The sequence below is a fragment of the Anopheles coustani genome, chromosome 3 (genome assembly GCF_943734705.1).
Source record: "Anopheles coustani chromosome 3, idAnoCousDA_361_x.2, whole genome shotgun sequence".
NCBI classification, from domain to species: Eukaryota; Metazoa; Arthropoda; class Insecta; order Diptera; family Culicidae; genus Anopheles; species Anopheles coustani.
In genome coordinates, this window is record NC_071288.1 from 69,025,858 (window position 1) to 69,048,597 (window position 22,740).

A 22,740-nucleotide genomic window follows, 5' to 3' on the forward strand; every position below is an offset into this window, starting at 1 on the left:
AGCGCAAACACCACCGTGCTGTTGCCCTTCCCCACGAAAACACGTGTCTGCCTCGGGAAACACATGTTGAATGGTGAAAAGAGTTTGCTCGGTTGATTTCGAACAGACACACACACGGAAATAAGAGAAGGAAAAGAAAACGCAGATATCTACCGGACGGATGTTATAAAGAGTACAGCCAAGCTAAAAACGACCTCCGGTGACTTCCGGTCCAGGGGCTCCAAAAGATATACTTTGGGGGGAACTGTTGCTAGTTTCACCTGGTTTCTTATGTTCCGGGATGTAACCTTTCGGAAATGTTTTTAACGAAAGTTCGGAACGAGTTTTGTATTGTCAACCAGTCCGATGCTTCGCAAGACGTAGTTTTTGGGAACACTTTCAAAGATGCCCCAGATAATGTCAACAGGCAGTCGGAACTTTCCGCACTCAGCACATTCAGCCATGTTCTCATTTCTCAGTCCTGTTCCCCATCTGTTCCGGAGGGAGGAGCAGATTCAAGACCGTGACTTGAACGGGTAGAACAAAAATCTGGCAAACGGAGAAGAGAGCTAGCACGAGGTGGTTTTCCATCTGCCACCGAATCCGCTGTTGGGCCTTCGACGTCAGGGTTGTTTATTGAAGTTGAAATCAAGATTTTACAACAATTTCCTTCCGCCGCTTGCCACGCCACCCGTTTTTTTTTTTTCGTGTGGGGATTTTGATTTGATTTTTCCTTTCTGTTTTGCTTGGGATTCTCGACCATCCCAGAGAACCAGATGTGGTCTGGAACATCAATCGATTCGCTTTGCGCTCGGCGAGGTTGGATCAATCGCCTGGCGTCGTCTGGTCATGGATTGCAAAACCCCCCGCCTGGTCTCTCCAAGACGGAAATTCCCATCGAGTTTGGGATGTTCTTGGGTTTTCCCTTTCTGAAAACTGCTGAAACACGCACACACTTTTCCTCTACCCTCAGACGGCATTCGTGGAGCTGCATTTTCCTTTCGGTCGTTGCATGTACTCGAGAGGGGCCACAGCTGCAAAGCGGTTCATATTTAGTACCCGCAAGTACACTGAAAGCGGTGTCCAATATTGTCGCAGACTGCAGTGGCTTATAATTTATTGTATCTGACAAAAATAAAATGAAATCCACTGCCGGTAACTGTTGTGGTTCCTTCGGTTTTCTTTTTCGGAGGGAGTGCTGCAACATCCAACTCGGGCCAGCCATTTGCCTGGTATCGATCGATCGATTCAAAATGTCAGATTTTATTGCCAGCTATCATACAACGGAAAAGGGCTGGTGTGCGGCCATCGTTGCGTATCGTAGCGGAACGCCTGGTGCAACAACCAAGCCAGGGCTGGTGGCATTTTATTGATGGCGAAGGGCTTGATAGTTCACTGTTGTTTTATTTCCACATACTTACCCTTGTTTTTAAATTCTGGTCTAATGGACTTCCAATATCTGGGAGTTCCAAAAGTAGGTTGGTTTCTTTAGAAATTATGTCATAAAAGGAATTAAAAATAATATCCGTTAGACGTCAGCTTCAAGATCAAACACTGTCGCGGCCGCAAACCGCATTCACCAACTCGACCATTGCATTTACATTTAAAGTGCTTGTACAGACCCCTTAGTGCCCTGGGATATTAACGCTCCGCCAAGAAGCAGTATGACGCTACCCACTTTGTCTCTACGGCGGCTCCTCTATCGGCTCATTTGCATCGGCGGAATTGACTTTTCAAGTAGCAACACGAGTGGTCCACCTGTGTTGCTGATGACCGCCCCCCTTGGAGGTGCTTTTTGTCACCAAAGTCAATTGAGCTCGCACGCTGGAGTTCCCATTTTCGTCCGGTGACGCATAGAACTCGGTGACGGTTAGGTGACAGCTGGTGCAACTGTTCGTGCTGTCGGTAGCCGTACGTACTCTTAAGGTGATCGCTTTGTTTGAACAAGCCCTGAACATCGGTACAACTGGGAGAGACAGAGAGACCTCTCCCCCTGGGGGCGGATGTGGACACAGAAGTTCGTTTGGTGGCGGTCCGCCGGTTGCCATGTATGCTGCACACGGTTTGTGACATCATTTCACCACCCCGGTTTTTCGAATGTTTACACTGTCCACAAGTTGGCCGCGCCAGGTGACCATGAACTCTCTCCTCTCCGCGCGTCGTCGCGTACCAGGAGACTCTAATTTCTTGGCCGACGAAGATCCATAATCGTTTCTCCAAATATGGCGTCCCCGATGGCCCTGAACGCGCGCCCCGGGCGAGATGTTGTGCGTTTCCTAATCAAACCGCACAGTATCCGATGCGTCCAGCTTTATCCGGCAGCCCGAGTAACCTCGGATACTCCTCCACACAACCCACTTTGCTCAGGGACACACGGGAAGGGAGGAGATAGGGTATTTACTCAACGGTCTGTTTACCATCGGAAGGCGATGATCTTTCGTCGTGTGTCTTGGGAATGATGCAACGCGGAGTAACACACTGTACCACCTTCACACCTCCAACCTCGATTTAGCTTTTTGCATCTGTTCTCGCAAGAAATGCTGACTATCGTACACGAATTCACGGGATTTACATAACCTCGATCATTTCCATCCGATTCGAATTCGGTCATGCTTCCGCGATCGGTTTGTTGTTTCCCTGGAAGTTGTTTGTTCTACTGTATGTTTTGTCTTACAATGTTTCTTTGGCTTTGAGTTATTTGGCATGAACAGGGAAACTACCGAACCATTTATATCAAATATAATGATTGTTATTTGTAATGAGTCTCAAGTTAAATTTCAACAATTTTGTTTAAGTCCTCAACAGCAAAATAACAGTTATCCCTTAGAACACCAAGTTCGATCACATACAATTTTATAAACTGAAGTTTTAAAATTGTTTCGTTGTATTCATGTAATTAAATAAATTACGTTATATTAGAAATTATCTTGTGAAAGGCATGACCTGGTTAAACGTTTCCATCTCAGTGCATAAGGTTCCCTGTTTGTTCTAGTCGTAATGTAAGATTTACACTAGCCTTCACTCTATCGATTGCCCGTTTGTAGGTGAACTCAATCCCTGGAAACCTAGTTTCTGCTGGTCAACAGTTTGGTGCACGCAGAACGCAAGTCATTTCTGTTTTTACTTTCGGTTTGGAACCAGAACTCAGCAGTGGGTATTGTTTCTGTAGACACGCTGTGCCACTGTGGTCCAAAAGTTTAATCTCATGTAAACAGACCCCATTCGCCGTTCAGGTGTTTGCGCAGAATGGTCACAGTTAGTACCGACTGTAAGCTGAAGTTGGTACCAACAGTTCTGGACCTCATTTACGTATGACGTACGAAGGACGGACGGCCGTGTTCGCACTTCGCTCACCTGAACCTGATGAGTCTGTCATTTATTTCCGAGTAGGAAGCTTTGCTTAGAATCGTACGATTTGAAAGTGTAATTGTGCTGCACTTAACAGGGAGGAGGGATGATGTGCTGTGGAAAGACGATACACACTCGTCATCCCGCGGGTTTCCTTCGTACACGCACACGTCGCATTGATTGACCCATAAGGGGCAGCACGTAGGGGTGTGTGACTTCGTGGGTTTATCGCTATTGCGCCGACGAATTCGTTCGTCACCGGTCATGGTTCAAGTTAACATTATGCAAATGTGCTGCAACTGTAACATCGAATCACAATTACGATGACGCCAGCGACGGACGTTCATGAGCGATGAGGATGGATGATAAATTCAGGGAAGCGGTAGAATTTTATGCCAATTCATAGAAGTAAGACATTCAACAGCAGTTACTGTGCCTTTTGTAGAATGTAGAAGTTTTATGAAATCATTTGCATGTTTAGTTTGCCGAAGTATTGACGATGTTCATGTTAAACTATTTAACTAATTTAAATTCAAAGTCTTGCTTGCATTTAATTTATGCTTGTACACGAAATAAGTGAATGAATCTATAAAATTTACCTTCATTTAGTATACAAAAAATCCTCTTCTTTTATTTTTTCATTATGACTTTTACGATTTCTAATGGTTTCTAAACTTCACTTCATTTTTCATGTATATTTCTTCTTACCCGTTAAAGGAAACTACTAGGATATTTTTCCGACCACAAAATGTCATTCATTCTGACACATGCCACCAGAAAACATGGTTGTCAAGAATGTCCATCAGTCTAATGTAAACTGTTACGTTTTTCTTTCCACACTTTTCGGTTAAAAAAGGTCTCTACTGAATAAACGATTTGAAAGAAAGGTTTCTCATCTGCGGCAGGTCAAAGTTCGTCGTCTCGGTGTTTGACTTCAAAAGAAAGATTCTAAGGAGAGGAAGAAGGTTGCCTTCCCAGTACCCCCGACACAACACCGACCGGCGGTAGCACATTTTCACGTGTTAGACTCCACTGTTCTAACAATCTACCAATTGTTATTGCAAAGGAAAGAACCTCATGGTCACGTTCTGTAGAATGACTTTAAAGTGACCCGACGAATAGAGAAGCCGAGGAAAAGGGGGGAGGGGGGGGGGGGGGGGTGCTGTGTTTAGCGTTTGACTAATCATGTTCGTTTCCACCAGAATGGCTTGGGCAGTTTCCACCCTCGACAGGCCACGTTCTGTGCGGGGTTTCTTCTCGCGGCCTCTTCCGAACGTGGAACACTTGCTGCCGGCCGAGAAAATCGAGGCCGCCACGCCGGGTGTCGGGTTAAGTGGTGTCACATCGGTGTGTTACTTCCAATGGTGTGCTTCCAAGTTGACGAACATCGTATGCCTGCCCGCCTAACATCAGTGTTCGGTACTGTACCGGTCATATTCTTTTTTTTTATTATTTTAGTGGGTTCCATTTTACGCCGCTTTTTAGGGCTTAGTTTGGCTTTCTGACCATCGAGGTCGGCGGTTAGCATCGATGCGACGATGACGACGTGCGATACTTTACAAACGAGGAAGTATGTTTTGTACGTGTTCTTCGGGTGTTCGATTTCGTTTTTTGGGGACAGCTACACGAACCACTCTTGGTGTTGGTACGTGTGTCAAACCGACGTCGATAGCAAAAGAACAACAAATAAATTGTGTCACTGTGTAAACCTTGTTAAACTAATGTTTTGCTTGTTTTTTTCTTCTCTCGTTTTAGGTAAGTGTCATTCATGGAGTTATTCTTCAAAGATGCAGATGCTGTTAAACATATTTACAAGAAACCTCCCGTGCAACTATGCTATTGCTAAATTCGAAGAGAAACTCAAGTAAACAAATGATCTTCACATACTTTATATGAAATGGAAAATTAGTTTTAGTATCACAAGGAAGGTACATACATGCTATGATGAAAAGTCTTTCATAATTAATACCCAATTTAGATGACAGAAAAAACTTAGTAATGATAAAAATCCTGTTGTTTCATGCATAAGAGCAAATTTATTTTTAATAGCTGGTGTTTGTTGCCGAATGAAACAAAAATGTAATATTACCGTCTGGAAATAAGAAGCTATCGAAATTAGGTACATCATATCAAATGAAAAATAAGCAACAACCCGCATGTTGATAACGCGTTCGATGTTCGGAAACGAGTCTAGAAATTTTATCTCAAAGTCTTGTATAAAACCAAACTTATGCCATGTTGGCAAAACAAACAAAAAATTGTAAATATTTTGATAATTTTATTTCTGTCGAAAAGAACATGATTTTAGGTAGAAATATTTAGGCAATTTAAAAAACAGTTTATATGAAGAACCCAATGAGGTTAATGTTTTTTTTTATTGAATTCAATGGGTTATTAACTTTCTTGCTGTAATATTTTAAGTGAGTGCTTAAAATTAATTACTAATGAGAAGCGTAAATTCGTCTAACTAGTTTTATTTAGTGTACAAAATTAACTAAATAATCGCATTTACGAAAAAAAGTTGCCCATTTGCATGAGCCACCAGGCGTCTCCATTTCGAATAAAAAAAGTATATTCTTTTCCGGGGCATAATTGATAGTGACCATCAATACGAAAAAATGGTATTCAATGCACACCACTAGAAGCTACTTATCTTCAACTGACAAGATAGTACTAAATTACGATATAATTTGAAAATAATTCTCATGCTTTTGGCATCTTATAACGTTATACAAGCCATAAAAAGTCAGTGTGTACGTCATTGACTTACCTTCTTTTTATATTTTACTTTTGAATGAGACACTCACTCGCGTGAGTACAGGTTCGGAGAAGTGAGATTTAAAAACAATGAGACGCGCTAAAATATTCAAGTTCGCTCTTGACGGCGAAACCGTCGCCCAAAGCTCGCGAATTCGAATCTAGCTCTCTCACTGGCATCTTCTCGTGAACACGCGCGGGCTCGCCTTGCTCATTCGCCGTGGTCTCGCGAAGTCGGCGTGTTCATTCGGGTCCACTATACCGGCCCACGGTTGGGCCACGCCACCAAGGGTGGGATGGTCACAGATGAACACTTCCCGCGGTGCGGGCAGTTCCGCGTGACTTCCAGCTTCGCGAGGTTCACCACCGCGGGCGACGCGAGATCCGTTAGTTTGGTTCGAGGCGCAGCTACTTGCGGAAGTCGTGTGTGTACGGCACGCCAGTCAGCTGATTTGTCGAGTGTTTGTCGAATTGTTTCTGCTCCAACCGATCCGAGATTGCGATACCGACCGAGTCGACCGACGAAGGAGGTCTGTGCGTGTGGTCCGTGTGGCCGAAGAAAGCCGAACAAACGCAGCCCCAGCAAAACACTTACTTTAGAACTTTGTAATCTTTAGTTTTATTTTGTTGTGCGACAGTTCCCTTCACTGCCAACCCTCCGGTGGTGGTGGTGGTGTTGTTCTTTCTATGTTGTCTCATGCCCCTCACAACGGCGAGCGAGTGTACGGCGCATTGCAGTGGTGACGGCAAATTATTAATGTTTTATAGGGCGAAAGTGTGGGCCAAACAAAATGAAAATGAAATAAATAAAAGTCACACCCATTGCGGGTAGTACCCCACGAAAACCTCATCAACCTCGAGGGAAAAGCCAGAGGGAAAAGCGAAGGCGAACAAGTTTACCATTGTTTGTGTTTGTGTGCGTGGTGCTGTGTTTGTGTTTACAGCTTTTTTTTTCGCCCTTTTCCGCCGTGCCCGTGAAATTGTGAAATGAAAATAAAATCGGCGGCACCAATTTTCCTGCGGTGAAAAAAAGTGCGGCCGTTCGGAAATCAAATCTGTTTATTGATGAAACAGTTCAAGTGTGTGTGTGTGTGTTTTCTTTTATCAATTCGTCGAGCACATTCCAGCATGAAAAGTTGGTGCCGTGTTGCACCAGTGGATTTTATGTGATTTAATATTGTTGTTTGTAGAACTGTGTATGAAAACATTATGGGAAGATGACATTAACTTGTTTCATTTCAAACATTGTTCTGAGTTGCCTTTTAAATTGCGAAAATATGAGCAATCTGTAAACTTTCTTTTGTTTATGTAATAATGTGATATTTTCCAGTGCAATTACCTAAGTTGCTATAAAATTTACAAAGCGATATGTGTGGAAGATAAATTCGTACCTTGGATCTCTTTCCCCTACTTCAAAGATCTGTAAGACGCAAAATTCTTTACATTGAAACCGACTTTGATTTTCGTCTTCACGGACCACTTCATCTTCCAATTATTGGCTGGAAAACGTATAACATTTCGCATGATTCAATGTCCGCCATAAATTCCCACTGACGTAGATCGAATCCACCTGGAAGGAGGTGGTATGATTTCGATGTTGCTGCTGCTGCAATGTGGTTATGCCAGGTCGGGTGACTCATCCGATCGCGGATGTGCTTCGGAACCCGGATTTCGGCCGTGAAGTTTAGTTGTTTCGATTTTCGTTCCCCCCCACTCTCCCTCCCCCTCGGCGGCGAAAGTAAGCCAAAGTGGCCGCCGGGAATTACACGCGTGTGAAAGCGCGGTAAGCGAAATGAAATGGAGAGAAGAAAAAAAAAAAAACAAACACACCCTCAACTTGCTTACACGCCCGAGAAAGTAAGGTGAAGAGCACAGCCCATGAGACCGATTGTCCATTGGGGTGTTAAAGTGTTTAGTAGGGTGTATTTTTCGCATCGCTTCTGCAAAGGTTTGCATAAATGTCACCAAACACAAACCAGAACATGACACCAGGCGCAGTGGCTTTGAGCTTGAAGGTTGTCGCTTCTTCTCTCCCCCCGCTCCACACTGTGTTTGGCCAAAACCAGTCCTTGAGGAGTCACCACTTGTCGGGGGTCTGAACTTCACCGCCAGAACAGCAATGTCTGACTGGAAGATTCGTCACTACCATCGATGACTCACAAAACCCTCATGGAGGCCTGTCATCCACCGGTCAATGTATGCACAAGCACTTTGGAACCTCCCCCTCGATCGCTTCTCTGCGAAACGTGCGTGTGTGTGTGTTTGAGTCAACGGGATGCTCGTTGAATATTTAAGTACCATTCGTCATTTTGCTGGACGGAAATTCGTTGGGGTTTGAAGAGAAAGTCGTTCGTCAAATGGGTGCTGTTTTAACAGTGACATTTGAGGGCACGTTGTTTTTTATTTTGTCTGTGCGTGTTTCGGCTTCGAAAGGTCTTCATGTGGGGGTTAATGTGTCGGTCAAACTGCCGGTCAGCATGAAACGGAACCCCGGGATCTGTGAGTACTCGACTCGGTAGAGTTGTCTCTCAGGTCTAACATAAAAGCAACAAGGAAATATTCTAGTGATGAGAATAACAATTCTTTTTAAAGATTTGAACCGAATCATCACGATGATTCGAATCTTTATGTCACTCTTTTGTGATTTGAAACGAGTCAAATGATTTTTTAGTCGTAGAAGCGATTTGAATACAGGGATTCGAATCCCAAAAGCGTGAATGAGTGAGTAAAAGAGTTGCTAGTCGTTAAAGAGATTTGAATCCCAAGTGAGATTTGGATACCAAGTAGAGATTAGAATCCCAAATAAGGATTCGAATCCCAAGAGTGAGTAAAAGAGTTGCTATATCTCAAATAGGGATTCGAATCCCAAATTGTATGTGTATTCACAAATAGTTTGTATATTAAGTCCCAATTTGGGATTCGAATCTCTACTTGGCATTCGAATCTTTACTTGGGACTCGAATCTCTTTGACAACCAGCTACTCTTTTACTCACTCATTCTCTCTTTTGGGATTCGGATCCCTATTAAGGATTCAAATAGAAAAGGAGTAACTAAAACTCTTCGTCAGGATTTAAATCAATCATTCATTGGCAAGATTCAACTCACTCATTCATTCTCACTCAGTACGCACATCACTAAAATATTCGTTCCGTTTTCTAACATTTGTTCGCAACAACAAACCCTTGGGGACCCTAAAATGTGCAAGCGGATTGATTTTGTTGCTCACACACAACACAAACTCTACTCCCATGGTTATGTGCACATGTTTGTATCGTGCGCATTTTTGTTTAATTAATTCTTCCGACCTTCAAGTGCTGAAAACCGAACCAGGCTGCAAAGAACTGGAAGGTTGCCACAACCAACGCCGACGACGACGTTTGGCGCATTGTGCAGAGTGACGAAATTCATTTGCGTTCAATTCGCATACACACACACGCACGGACGTAGGGTTCAAGCCACACGAACTCCATTCTTATGCCTCTTGGACGGGGGGACATTACACCAAAGCCTCGGGAAATTCTACCATGGGACGATTTTTTTCTTCTAGAAATAAACTGGAAAACGCACAACATCGTTCAAAGGGCAACGCAAGTTTTCGTTTCAATGGACACATTTTTCGCCAAAAGACCGCCCAGAATGTATGTGCCTTCTTGCGTTCTTTCGCCAAAGAACGAACTTGTGGGGGTCGGTCTGTGGGAAATGGGCTTGAGAGACAATCAGCGAACGAGAACATTCGGAATGTTTCGTGGACAAGGTATCGAATGTCGCCCCGAGAAACCGTTGCGACTAACAACGGTCATCCAGTTACGGTACGATTTATGGCCGCAACGCTTTTCCTTGGGGTTTCGATATCCCCCCCAGAAGAAAGAGCATAAAACAAACCATCCCCAAATCTAATGAAATTTCTTGTGCTTTTTTTGTCACGTCTCACTAAATCTTCCCTTTTATTGAGATTCATCCGTTCGACTAATCGGCCCCGAATATAACAGGACATTATGCGATGGTTTATGGGAGGAAATTTTTGCGCTACCTGGAAGGAAAAATTGGAGGAAAAGAGAAAACTCCCAAACCGAATTGCTTAGCATGCATTTTACGGCTCGTTTTACATTCAATTGTTATCTGGCCAAAACGGGGCCGGAGGAGTTGAAATAATGAAGAAATACAAGAACGGTCGAAACGTTAAGACCGAAGAAAAGCTTCTAAGAAGACCGGGAAGCGAGAAGGGAAGGTTAAATCACGTCCAATTAATATTTTTCCCCCCCGGTACCATAATCTGTTCTTCCGGCACCTTTCGCCAACGGTTCTGTCTCTCAGCTTCTTTAACGTCGTAGCGACGGAAAAGCTTTTTTCGGGGAGCGATGGTTACTTTATTTTAGGGGCGGAAAATTCTACTCCACTACGGGCTGAACAGAAAACTGTTCTGCGCTCCATCTGTGCCCCCCTTCCTTCATCAGTTCCTCCGCCGGACAGCTGGGAGGAATAAACATTTCTTTTTTATTACCAAATACCGTACCGTTTGTCGTGCTGCAAGGGATTCGGTGTATCAATGTTGTTGGTTTCTTTTTTGTGCGTGTTGTTTTTCCGATGACGGAAAATGACGGAAGAGTCGGCGCTGGTGAAGAAACTGGTATTTTTGTTCTTCATTTATTGACTGCCATCAGTTCGAAAGCGGTTTGAATTTCAATCAGACTGATATTGACAGAAAAACAAGTTTGTTCTGAAAAGTCTGAATTTTCATTAGCTCGTTATTCGTTCGAATTTTTATTATCCTCTCCCCAACAACTTGCACACTTTAAAGTATAAGTTAACCAACTTTGATAAATATTTTAACCCCCAAAGATTTACCGAAAACCCATTTTAAAATTTTAATTTCGTTTGACTATTTTCTTTTTCACGCCATCATATTAGTTTGAGCTCGTAAAATTTGAAACTGGAAAATCATGGCATTTGGTGGCCTTCACCATATGGCTAATATTTTTTTGCTCCCCCCAATACATATTGTTGTGGCTTTTTCCACCCGGGGGTTCGTTGTTGGCGAATTTCCCAACCACGTTTTGCGCGTTGCCCGCAGCTAGGCAGCTACATGTGTTTGTGTTGCGCACAAATTGTGTGCCTCTTTCGCATGATTTTGCCGCATGATGATGCCTTTCGTGGTGGTGGTAGTCAAAGGTAGGCCCGCGTAGTGTACCTAGTGGCCACCGATGTAGTGTGCTAAAGATGGCACCAAAATATGCTTCGCTCAGCAGCGAACTCCCATGGTAGCATTGGTGGAAGCGTGAAAAAAAAGGAAAACCAATAGGAACCTTTTTTGGGTGGACTTAATAAAAACTGGAAACTGCCACTGGCTAAAAAAAACAGAGGAAAACGAAAAAGAAAATGAAAATGGCAGTGACAAAGCTATCCAAGACTTTCAAGGTCGCACTAGGTTTTGCAATGGATAAGGTTACCAAACGATTTTCTTTTCGCGCGCGCATACTGGGAGTTCTCTTTTTCGCTCCATGTTGGACTTGGTTTCGATTGTTCTTGTTGTTTCTCCCCTCTCCTAGCACTACTTCCGTTCGGGCTTTTCCCGTTTTTGCACCGGATGGAGAAAAAAAGTGCCAACAATTCATCTATGTTTTTGTTTGTGTGACGATCGTTGTGTGAGTTTTCCAAACCGTATTTTATCTGTGCGGCAATGAAAAAGCAATAACAATTCCGAAAAAGCGGGTGGGGGTGGCTGGTGGGACATTGTACGGAGGGGGCATATGGTGCAAATGAGCAAAAGAAGACGGAGCTTTCATGTCGAACGGGTGTTTTTGGGCACTTCGGCACGATTCGTTAGCATTTAACTAGCGCGCTTTTGCTGTATTCTTTCGCCTGCCAAAATCAAGCCGATTCGGCGACCGGGAGTTTTTTAGTAGGAGCACAAAAGGTATCCTTAGTGGCGCAACACTAACAACACCCGGGGGGATGTCGACCCTGGCAATGGTGGTGGGTCTCCGTCGGTGTCGTGCTGTGTCGTAGAGGAAGCGGCGCACACGTGCCAGCACCGCTGGAGGATAATTGATCCTGTTGATTGAACCTGTCAGCTTCACGTGCCCAGGTTTCCACCGGGCGGTTTGGGAAGAAAGGACAAAGGAATACCGGAACCAGTGAACCGTGTGACCGGGGTGGAAATGTCTGGAACTAATGAGGCGTATAGATTTATCGTTTGCGCAGTTAGGAAAGGACCTGCTCATGAGAGTATTGTTGCCAAGTTGTACGCGATTGAACCGTGCTTGATAAAGTTATTCGATGGCTGAAAGCTGTTCTTATTTGAGGTTTTATTTAAATCCTTAAAGTATGCATTGTCAACAAGTTTTTGAGTTCGCCCAAGGCACTGACGTAACGAGTTCATCATGTGTCGTCTATGTCCAGAGCTTCCACGCCGATCAACACACCGGAAATGAAATAATCAATATAATGTGAGAGGGTAGCTCGAAATAAAAACAACAGGTAGATCCGCTGATAACGAATAGGCAGTCAAGAGTCAGTTCCGTGTGCTTTCGATAAGCACGGTACCGATAACCCTCCCTAAGGTACGGAAACGAAGGGTTACGCATGATTTATTTTTGTGCGAATCATCCGCTGAGGTGTAGTTTGTTTGTTTTCCCCGTTGTAATCTTTGGGGTTGTAAATGTTATCATCCTCGCGTATCGTTCCAGAACACCAGACTTGGCGTGAATCTAAAAATATCAAGCGTAATTAGGATCATCTACTTTCATCACCGATGGGGAAGAATGACTACGGAGTTCACGGACTAACTATTTCCCTACTCTGGATCTTATCGATTAGAAAAGTTCTACTCACATCTGCTAGCAGCTGGCCAGGATATGCATGATAAAAGCTGCCCTTGGGAATTTCGTGTGAACTCTGTTGGCACTTCTTCTGCATCGGTCCACATGCAAGGTCATCGACGTAGGGAATTTTGGCGAATAAGGTCTAGTGACAGCAGTCCAGCTGGCTCGCGGCCAACGGATCCTTTCGGGCAACATGCTACATCATCGCCATCATCGGCATGCCTTAGGATATTCGTGACAGTCGCAGTTACACACACAGGCCATCTGGCTCGTTTTAGCGTGGGAACTGGTCGTTAGCCCAATTTTTTCTCTCGTGGGCTCAGCAAAGGGTGCACGTGTGTACTAAGTGCGGTTTAAAAGTAGCATTCTGTGCCTTCACCGAGAGCTCCCGGGTTTTGGTGGAATGTCACAACTTATCGGAAGAAACATATTTCAGGTCTAGTCAGATAGTAGGTTCTAGTTATCTAGACCAATGACACATTAAAGAATGCGTTTTTCAAATACCATATGGAGGACTTGTTCAGAATACATCGTTTTTGTACTCCTGACCGTGGAATGTGAGCTATAGAGTGCAACAAACACCTGAATTTAATGGATTCATTGAATCGATAAGAATCACTATTTGAACTGTATCGCGGTTTCAATTGCGATCAGGCTTTATGGCATCTCTCTTATGGCCAAGCAAGAGGCCATATGTTGTGTGCTTAGTGATTCACTCAAGTTTCCCCGGATATTACCTAAAATAAACACATTTCTTCACAACCGAAGCCAATTACAAATTTCTCTGCGGGGAGGGCCTGCCATGTCATACCGATAAAGCACTTTTTATTAAATATGTTCATCCCTCTCCTGTTCCCTAATCTTCCTGCGTGATAAGGCTGTCCGCTTTTCATACTGTAGGGTCGGTGATCCAGGCTTCGCTATCTTAACCCCTGCTGGGCTCTCGAAGATAAGGATTTGCACTTCCCTTTCAGTTCGCAACTCCCTTTTACCTGCGTGTGTGTCTGTTTGTGTGCTTTTGTGCTACAGGTCCAGAGGTAGATAGCAGAAGTCGCCTGATCTATTCGCCTCTCTTTGGGACCGTTCTGTACCTTGTAGTTGGTGTTTTTTTTTGTAAGGAACCACCACGCACCCCACAGCCAAGCGCGGGGTCTACAGGTGCCTGTGTGAGTTGGTCCATCGCGATGGGCCGATCCTTATCGCAACGTGACAGGGCAACATTTGCGACATCAGCTCAACGTGTTGCCCTGTGTGCGATACGGTGTCTACCCCCTTGCGCGCGCGCATGCGAATGAAACGGTGGCCTCCGGCTCGACGTTATCAGTTTGCGATTTGATACCGTACGAGTCGGAACACCCGTGTTTTGCTGGTCAGCAGGAGCGAGGCGCGATTTGGGGAAAACTTTGGAAAACACTCTCCATTCGGTGCGCCATTCGGTCAATATTGGTTTTTTCCCTGCGTGGCTGATGAAATATTTTAGATTTAGTGGCTCCAAACTGCGTACCTGCGTAGAATATACAAAACATTGCCGCAATATTTGCGTACGGTGGCGTTCCTGGCTCGTGCAAACAAACATGTCATAAGACCAAAGCAAACCCCCGTTTCCGGGCTTGAACTTCTGGCTCGATAACCGATTTCATGTTCCTTCCGGCAGCAGTCCAACTATGATCGATTCGATGAGGAATCAGCGCCGGTGCCTGTTCCATTCCTTCTGCAAGTGCGATCTCCGGCGAACGTCCGCGACGTTCAAGTCGTTCAAGCGGCGCAAGTACATTCAGCGATAACATCCTTCCCGTGGAAAGCGAAAAATTTGTGAAGTACCGGTATTGATTTCGACGGGTTCATATATCGGATGTGGATATCAGTGCTAGCAAATGAGAAGTATCAGGGATATCAGTGTGCTTTAAAAACCTCTAAAGGTAAACAACTGAACAAGTGAGACAAGTTCAAAATCACCGTGGCCATCCCCTTTCCCGTGGCTAACGCCTTGGTCCGACTTCTGTGATACTACCGTGTCGTTGTGATACCTGTTGTTTATCGCCTCATCCTGTACCTGGAGTTGCCGAACCAAAGTGCGCCTACGAGACACGCCTCATGCGGGGTTCTTCCGTCCGAAAAAGTTCTAGTTATTGGTGTGAAACATTATAAACAAACAAAAATCGCTATCGGTGATCTAGTACAATCAACCTTTAGATCCCACATCAGTACACGACTCCATCCACAACAACTCTAGTCGCCTCGCTTAGGCTTTAATAACCGCAGGGGCATCTCCGGACTACAGTATTTCGTTGTACTGCGCCGTAACACAAAAGAACTAAAGCAAAGCGTCAGTCCCTCACACACCGGACTGTGCGCACGGCTCGTTGTGTCAATGAAAAGTGTGTATGAGCGATCTCCACCATCCAGGCTGGGCCTCATCGAGTGTATCCTGTACCTACGGAAGCCTATGTGGCAGGTGGGGATCGTACCGGCAAAGCTGACTGACGCACTCGGATCCCTCGTTCGCTATGCACAGGAATCTCTCAACATATTCTTCTGCCCGACGTAAGTGACGTGTCAAACTGGGTTCAGAAATATATTTAATCAGGAAGTCTTTAACCATACGATAAGGTGATATTATACAGTTTAAAGTAATTTATATACGACACCAATGTTTTGTGGATTGGGTGTCGCGCAGGGTTATTAACTCTGCTGTTATGCTCTACTACTCCCAGTCACCCCTTTGAACTGTCAAATGATCGTTACCCATAATGCTATAATTAAACACCCTTCCTGTACGCCATATGGTAAATGAGACAAAACCAACCAGGTGGACTTGAAATTTGAAGGATATAATTTGGTATTTCATGAAAGCAAAAGAATAAACAGTAGAAGGGGAAATTTAATACGCGGTTTATAGCAATAGAAACGGAAAACAATCGTGCTGGAGACCGAAAACAGCAACGGTGAATATGGTTAGTTAGGTTAGGTTAGAAGAAACCCCTTTTTATAGGAATTGCGTGAGACAATTCTCCCCCTAAAATCATACTGTGGTGCATTTCAGATGTTAATGATTGTTTCCTGTCAAATTTGCGATCATGAAATGTGAATCTACTGCCAAAGTCGTGCAAAAAGTTGACTCAATACTCTTTCCTTTATTCTCTTACTCGAAAGATCAGATGAGTGTTACATAATTTATGCCTCCGTTTTTGCACGATATCACCGAAACAAGTAGAAAACAAGATTCAATTAGACAGTTCCAGACCTTCCTCTCTCCCGTCTGCTATCTGCTTTTGCCATATCATTTCCCGGTAAGGTAGCTGATTATGGCCAGCACTTCGCGACGCTCACGTGTTCGGTGGCTCAATTGCGTATACATTGTACCTTCCATTCCTCCTCGTCCTCTCGTTATTACCACGTCCGGACGAATACAAAGTGCGAAGTGGCTGCGCCGCCATTTAAGTGACGTCGAAATGGTTGTTTACGTATTCCTGTGGTTAAGAAAAGAAATCCCCCCGCCGGTTTTTGCAAAACATAAAGTCTGTGACGTATGCGCGGTCTTGCGAGATTGATTGGGACGTGCCCACAACGCACTTCCTTAATCAATTGAAGCGTGTTTGTTTTCGGGCCCCACCGGTCGACGAGAACACACACCTCCTCCCGTAGCATCTCCAGCAGTCATCCTTACGAGCACCATCATCATCATCATCATCGTTACCATTAGCATAACAATCATAAACAATAATAACCCCGAAACCTCCGGGAGACCTTGGCAGAGAGAGGGAAAATGAGCGTCGGAACGTGGAATAGTCGGCGGTTGTTGGCAGCGTTGTTTACGCGAGATTATGCACGATTGCGCATATGTTACAACCAAAGGCAGACCGGACTCGGACGATCGTACGATCATCTTGGTGGCGTCTCGTTTCCAGCATCATTTAGCTCAATTGACCTCTGGAGTGCGCCAACCACTTACTTCGCTTCTGCTACTTATTCCGCTACTACTATCGCTTCTAAGACATTCGGTGCGCGTTTTTTCTTCCAAGCACGAGAGCGCCACGTTTCGAGTTTCATGCTGTTGTTTTTATGTTTCGACTTCTCATCCAGGGTGTCATAAAGGGGGGGGCGCACAGTGAATCAGCAAGTGAGCCGATGGAGGATGGCGTATTATCAGCCGTTATTACGTGCCGTTATAATTTGGCGCGCGAATGGCGTGTGATGGTGGTGGGTGTTGGGTTACGCCATCGGAAAACCATGATGGCGGGGGTTAAAACCGTCCGATAGTGGGGGTGTAGCGCGAGGGTGGGTGATAGTTGCCAAACTAAAACACCCACACAACGACAAACGACAACTAGCCATTTGCGATAAAAACAACCATTGGGAAAAGGGCAAACCGGAACATCGAACAAAATCTCCCCCGCCATTTGGATTCTCGAAGCCAGGATTTTTGGCTTACTTCCTTTCCCAACCCTCCCCGGTACGTGTTAATGGTCTGCCTCGTCTAGGGTGTATTGAGTTTTTTTCTTTAATTTTTTCCCTCCTTTTGTTTGTGTTTGATAGTTATGATCGTCCTCATCATCATGATGCCGTTTGTTGAAGTGTTATAATGGCGCGATTTGCCGTGTGGTGTTGCTCACGGTGGTGTAACTAATTGAATGGTAGCTATCATCAACCACCGACGCATTAAGAAGCATTTCCTATTGTAGTGTGGCGGTTATTGTTATGTTTACTACGGTATACTCATTGTTCTTCCTGTCACTAAAAGGAACGACACGAAGCGCTTCAATGCAAGGTGATGTTGGAGTTTGGCGGGGTATTACGCACTAGCTTATAAATATAATGTACTCTTCATACGCAGTAGAAAGAAATATTAGACATTACTAATAATTAAACATTTTATTCAATCATATTTTTACAAGGATTTTTCAACATTAATTGATTTAACACGCTGTATATTCTAGTCTGCAACAATTGAGATAAAAGTTAAAATAAAAGGATTCTTTCAGATTCATGAATCTGAATCTGAATAGCACAACTCTAAAAAGTTACTTATTAACTCTTAAAATAATATATTATCCCGGTTCTGTTATATTTTATTTACTGCTTCAAATGTAATAAAAAAAAAAGAAGTACTGGTAGATTTTATTTTTTTAAATACGTTAAATTTCGTTTTTGGTACTAACAATTCGAAACAAATGTCGTTACTATCTTTCATTCCAGCATTGTAATAATATTTAATTTTTACATCACCTGGAGTAACATTAATTAAAAGTAAATAAAAATAAAAGGGATGCAAACGGTTTACGGGGGTGCGTATTGCCTCTAGCTCCCCTACCGTGTGTAATAACTTATCGAAGCGGAAATATGTTTCCAAACAATGCTTTTTCATCTGCTTATCTTCAATATATTAACCAACCTTGATAAAGGGTCGCAAATTAGTCGATTTGAAGGGGGGAGACTTTATTTCGAGCGTCGAAATTCCATCCCTTCCCCGTCAAGAACCATCCATTGTCGCATATCAGTAGAACATGGAACACGTGTATGCCCAACGAGCAGCATGTACTTTTTTGTTGTTCATGTTGACTTTGTTGATAAAAGTGTGCTAGTGAGAATATTTACCCATCTGGCAGTAACAGAGTCGTTATCTGGAATGGTCGAGTTGGAGTTCCATAGCTAATGATCGTGGAAAACATAAGATGAGGATACCTAAACGTATGAAATTCATACTTAATATGAACATTTCGGTGGCTTGTTGGTGTCAGTCGTTGACATCTATCTTAGTTTGTTACGTTTACAATGATTTGTGACTACTTTTTGACAGTCAGCGAAGAAACAATCCATGCTTGATGTGCATTAGGGACAGCTCCCGTAAGAAAACCCTTCACGTGTCCCCCACCGTTCCCGCCCCGGTTTGGTGGGTTTGTGGAGCATCGCTGACCTAAATGTTCGGTTTGGGAAACATCTGGCCCTTATTCAGAGGGTAAATTAACGCACACATCCACCGGTTGAGGAAGAAAGCAAGCGAAGAAGTCGTACGCTCTCGTTGGGTTGGAAAAGGGTTTGCGAGCGATTGGAAGGGGATCAACGGCGGCAACGAGTGCGTTGGAAAGAGGGATTAATGAAATAGAAAATGTGGAGCATTCACAGTTCATTACCTTCCATTTCCCGCGGACACACCGAGCGTCGGGCTGCATCAGGAGGGGCTGCCTGGTTTTCCGCCTGGTTTTCCGATCTGTTGTCCGATGTCCGCCAAGAGAGCTGCAGCTCAAAGATCGGCGAGAACACGATAATTTACGATCAAAGGCACGGTCCCGGGGCGGAAAATATTGACTCGTCGACCGCTTTGCCCGTTGCAGTCGGTGGGGGAAAATGCGTTTCCTCTTCAGCTTCGATGAAAGCGAATAAAACTCACTTGATCTTCGGACAGTAACTTTCAATTTCTCAAGATATCGCGTGCATCCCGCGGCGGAGGCGTGAAGAACGTCATATTTAACGATGAAGCAATATGGGAAGGTTTTGAATTAATGCCGCTTTGATAGTCCCATCGTTTGCGCAAAAGTGTGTGTGTGTTTTAATGCCGATTGGCTTTCGTTTTCTCGATATGTAAGATCGTTTCAAACCCTCCCCCCGATACATCGGGATCGCAATCGCAAATGTGTTCGAAAACAAATTAAAAGTGTTGTAACAACCCCCCGACTGATATTTTTAAACGAGCATTTTTATTTCCCCCTTTGAACCCCGATCAACCCTTTTTTAATGGCTGACATTAATGTTTTTTCTATCGTCGTTCGATTCTTTGATCCACAGAAAAGCCCGACGCAAGGAACGAGACGGGGACTCAAACCAGGGCGACACAAAACTTTACCTCGAGGAGGGGCTACTAGAACGGAAGCTGCCCGATGCGGATCTGCGATTATTAGTCGATCTCCCCGCCGGTTTGGATTACAACGAATGGCTAGCGTCGCACAGTAAGTATTGCTGAAGAGTTAAATATAATCATTCATAGATCTAAACACTATTCTTATATTTTTTTAACATGATTTTTTACATATCATTAGTGAGTAAGTTTTACAAACAAATTCATTCGTCAATGAATGAATGATAAATGAAGAATTTGCTGTACTTCAAAGCCATAGACATCCAAAATTGGATTGCTTCTTCGCGAACGCAGGCATCAATCATGTAGGATCTACCTACGGTCTAACTTTTATGATCCCCTCGTCACATTTAAAAGCTTATTAACGAAACCCAGACGCGTTGTCGCCCACCAGCGGGTTGATGATGAGTCGCATCGGCCGTGTGACACATGGACAGAATTCCCATCGCCCTTTTTTTCCTACTTGAAACCCAAACCACCACATCATCAACCGCCGCCCAACGAAGATGAGTTAATTTCTCGCTTTCTCGCCGTTTCGACTTTATCTTTTCCAATGTTTTTTTCTCCTCCCATGTACGCAAAATGTTGATGTGACTCACGCCCAACCGCTGACGAGCGAGAGATGAATGAAGCAGAAGCATGAAACAAAACCTTCCTTCAAAATACCCACGGGTTGCATCACATTTCAACGGCTTTCGAAGATTCTAGCACACTGCCTTTCCGTTTTTCGCCGATCTTTTGTATGCTTTGCTAAAAAAAATGGTTTCCTGCCAACAATGAGGCCATCGGGAGATATTTTCCAATCTAATCGAGCAGTGAATATGGCGAGATAAAACATCAATAAAACAACAAATGCTGTATTGCTCATTTAATAATCTGCCCACCCATCTATTGTCATCAATCATTCGCTTCTTTCGGCTGATTTTAAATGACCCATATGGACAGTTTTTTGTTTCTTCACACTGCTCTCGAGTTTTGAATGTTGCCAAGCCTCTTTTGATTGTTTGAAAAAAAAAACGGAATATCCGCTGGCGAGTTTTCGTTCCATTTTGTCTAGGACAAACGTTTTTTGTTTGTTTTTAGCTGATCGACGCTTGCAAAAACAAAAAAAAAAGTATTGTCTTGAAATTGTGTTTATATCTTTTGGGCAAGCATTTTAAGACTGTTCGTCGCAAGGAACTGGTTGCATCGTAAAACAAGAATAAAACAGGATTGGGTGTTTGTGAGAAGTTATGCAAAAATAAAAAGTCTCCTAGTGTCAAAAGCCGCCAGACAGACTGGACAGACAGTCTTTTGGCAGATTTGGCTCAAAGGAGACACATTGTTGGTTTTTTGGCTTCCCATCTGGTGGAGTTGGTTTTGGCATGATAAATGATGGCGAAGGTTATCATTTTGGTTGTTGGGAGTTTTGCTTGCTTTGTGATATGAGCTCTGCGTTGAAAGGGTGTTTTTGTTTGACGGCTTCTTTTTTATTTTTTTAAATCTATAACTATACTTTGTTGAAAGGAAAAGCAGTACTGGAACATAGTAAAAACTCATTTAACATTTAGATATCTTTTTTAACGAGCGTCAAACTGAATCATTCTCAAACAAAAGAATTCGAAACGCGAATAGAATTACTTTTTTCTGTTTACATTATTTATGTCTTTAGGCTTTGTATTGATTGAACTACTAATATCCTGTGTCTATTTTTTTTCTTTTACTTCTAGCTCTTGCGCTATTCGAGCACGTCAACCTAGTGTATGGTACCATCAGTGAATTCTGTACTCCGTCCGGCTGTCCAGACATGACCGGTCCAGGAACTAGGTGAGTCAATGATTTGGAGTGATGCAAATCACACCCCTCCGCTAAAAGTTACCAAGGTTTATTATTGCAACCAAGCTTTCCCGCCCAGCCAACAATGGAGCATTAGGAGGAGGTTTCAACACCGGGTGGAGGAAATTTCCTCCGTTCAAGGCCCATTGTTGCTTTTTAATGGTTTAAATATCTCAAAAGCCCGAGAATAAAGTCCGTACGTTGTCGTTTTCTTTCCTATTTCAATGTGCATTTGCATATCGCGACGAACGATAAACGTGCGATGGACATTACCGGCGCGCTGGTTTCCTTTCTTCGTCGCCGGAGGACGCCGGTTTCATTTGCAACTTTACGTTCATCTTTTTTTTTTCTTGTGCGTGCACTATCGGGGTTGTTTTTAAAGTCGACCCATGCAGCGCCGAAAGGAAACTTTCTTCTTTTTTATTTGCATTCGGTTGAAGTTTTACCCTATTTGCCCCTCGCAGAAGCTTCGGTGCGTTTGTAAACATCGTTCATCACGATCGTCTGGAAGGCGTTCGTTTTGGTTCTTGCTTTTTTCCGTGCGTATGGCGACTGAAGAACTGCCGTTCGATCGAGAACGTCTCGGAACGGCCGTCACCTTTGTCGAACTCTGGTTGGCTGGCAGGCAAAATGGGGTTGCCAGTCGTCGCGTCACGTAACGTCATTGGGAGGACCGCCCGGCACTCCTTTCGACCCGGCGACGATGGTGTCTGGTTTTAGCTTGAAAGTTTGTCCGAATGTTTATTTGCTCGATCGATCGATCGAATGATCGATCGGAGATCGAGCGCTGGCCTGAAATAATAAATTCGACCAATGACACATTTTACCCCCCGCTTCGTGCAAGCAACATAAAACTGAAATGAAAATAAATGGCACAGAAGCGTGATCGTTATTTGGAACTTATTTTATTGACTCTAAACAAAATTTTAGAGAAACAAGTTTGTGTTAGTGTTGTGATATTAATGCTATCATCTTTAAATATTTTTCAATGCTCCAAACAGCATTTTCCATTACTTTATTTTGCTTGAAATTTATGTTTTTTATTTTATTTGTGAAATATAAACATTGACAAACAGGATATCAAACCCACACCATCATTTAATATTTCGACTGAAGAGATCGTTCTCAAAGAGTCGTCTCTTTAACGCCGACCCTTTTCCTTTATG

At 43.7% G+C, this 22,740-nt stretch overlaps 1 protein-coding gene across 7 annotated transcripts in view; it reads left to right on the forward strand.

Moving 5' to 3' along the window:
- Positions 1-22,740, forward strand: part of LOC131272743 (MOB kinase activator-like 2) — a 164,969-nt gene that overhangs the window by 140,341 nt on the left and 1,888 nt on the right. For all 7 annotated transcript variants that reach the window (XM_058274594.1, XM_058274593.1, XM_058274592.1 and 4 more), the window contains 2 exons: positions 19,690-19,850; positions 21,469-21,565. In XM_058274594.1, the coding sequence (XP_058130577.1) occupies positions 19,690-19,850; positions 21,469-21,565 (258 nt within the window). The remainder of the gene's footprint in view (positions 1-19,689; positions 19,851-21,468; positions 21,566-22,740) is intronic.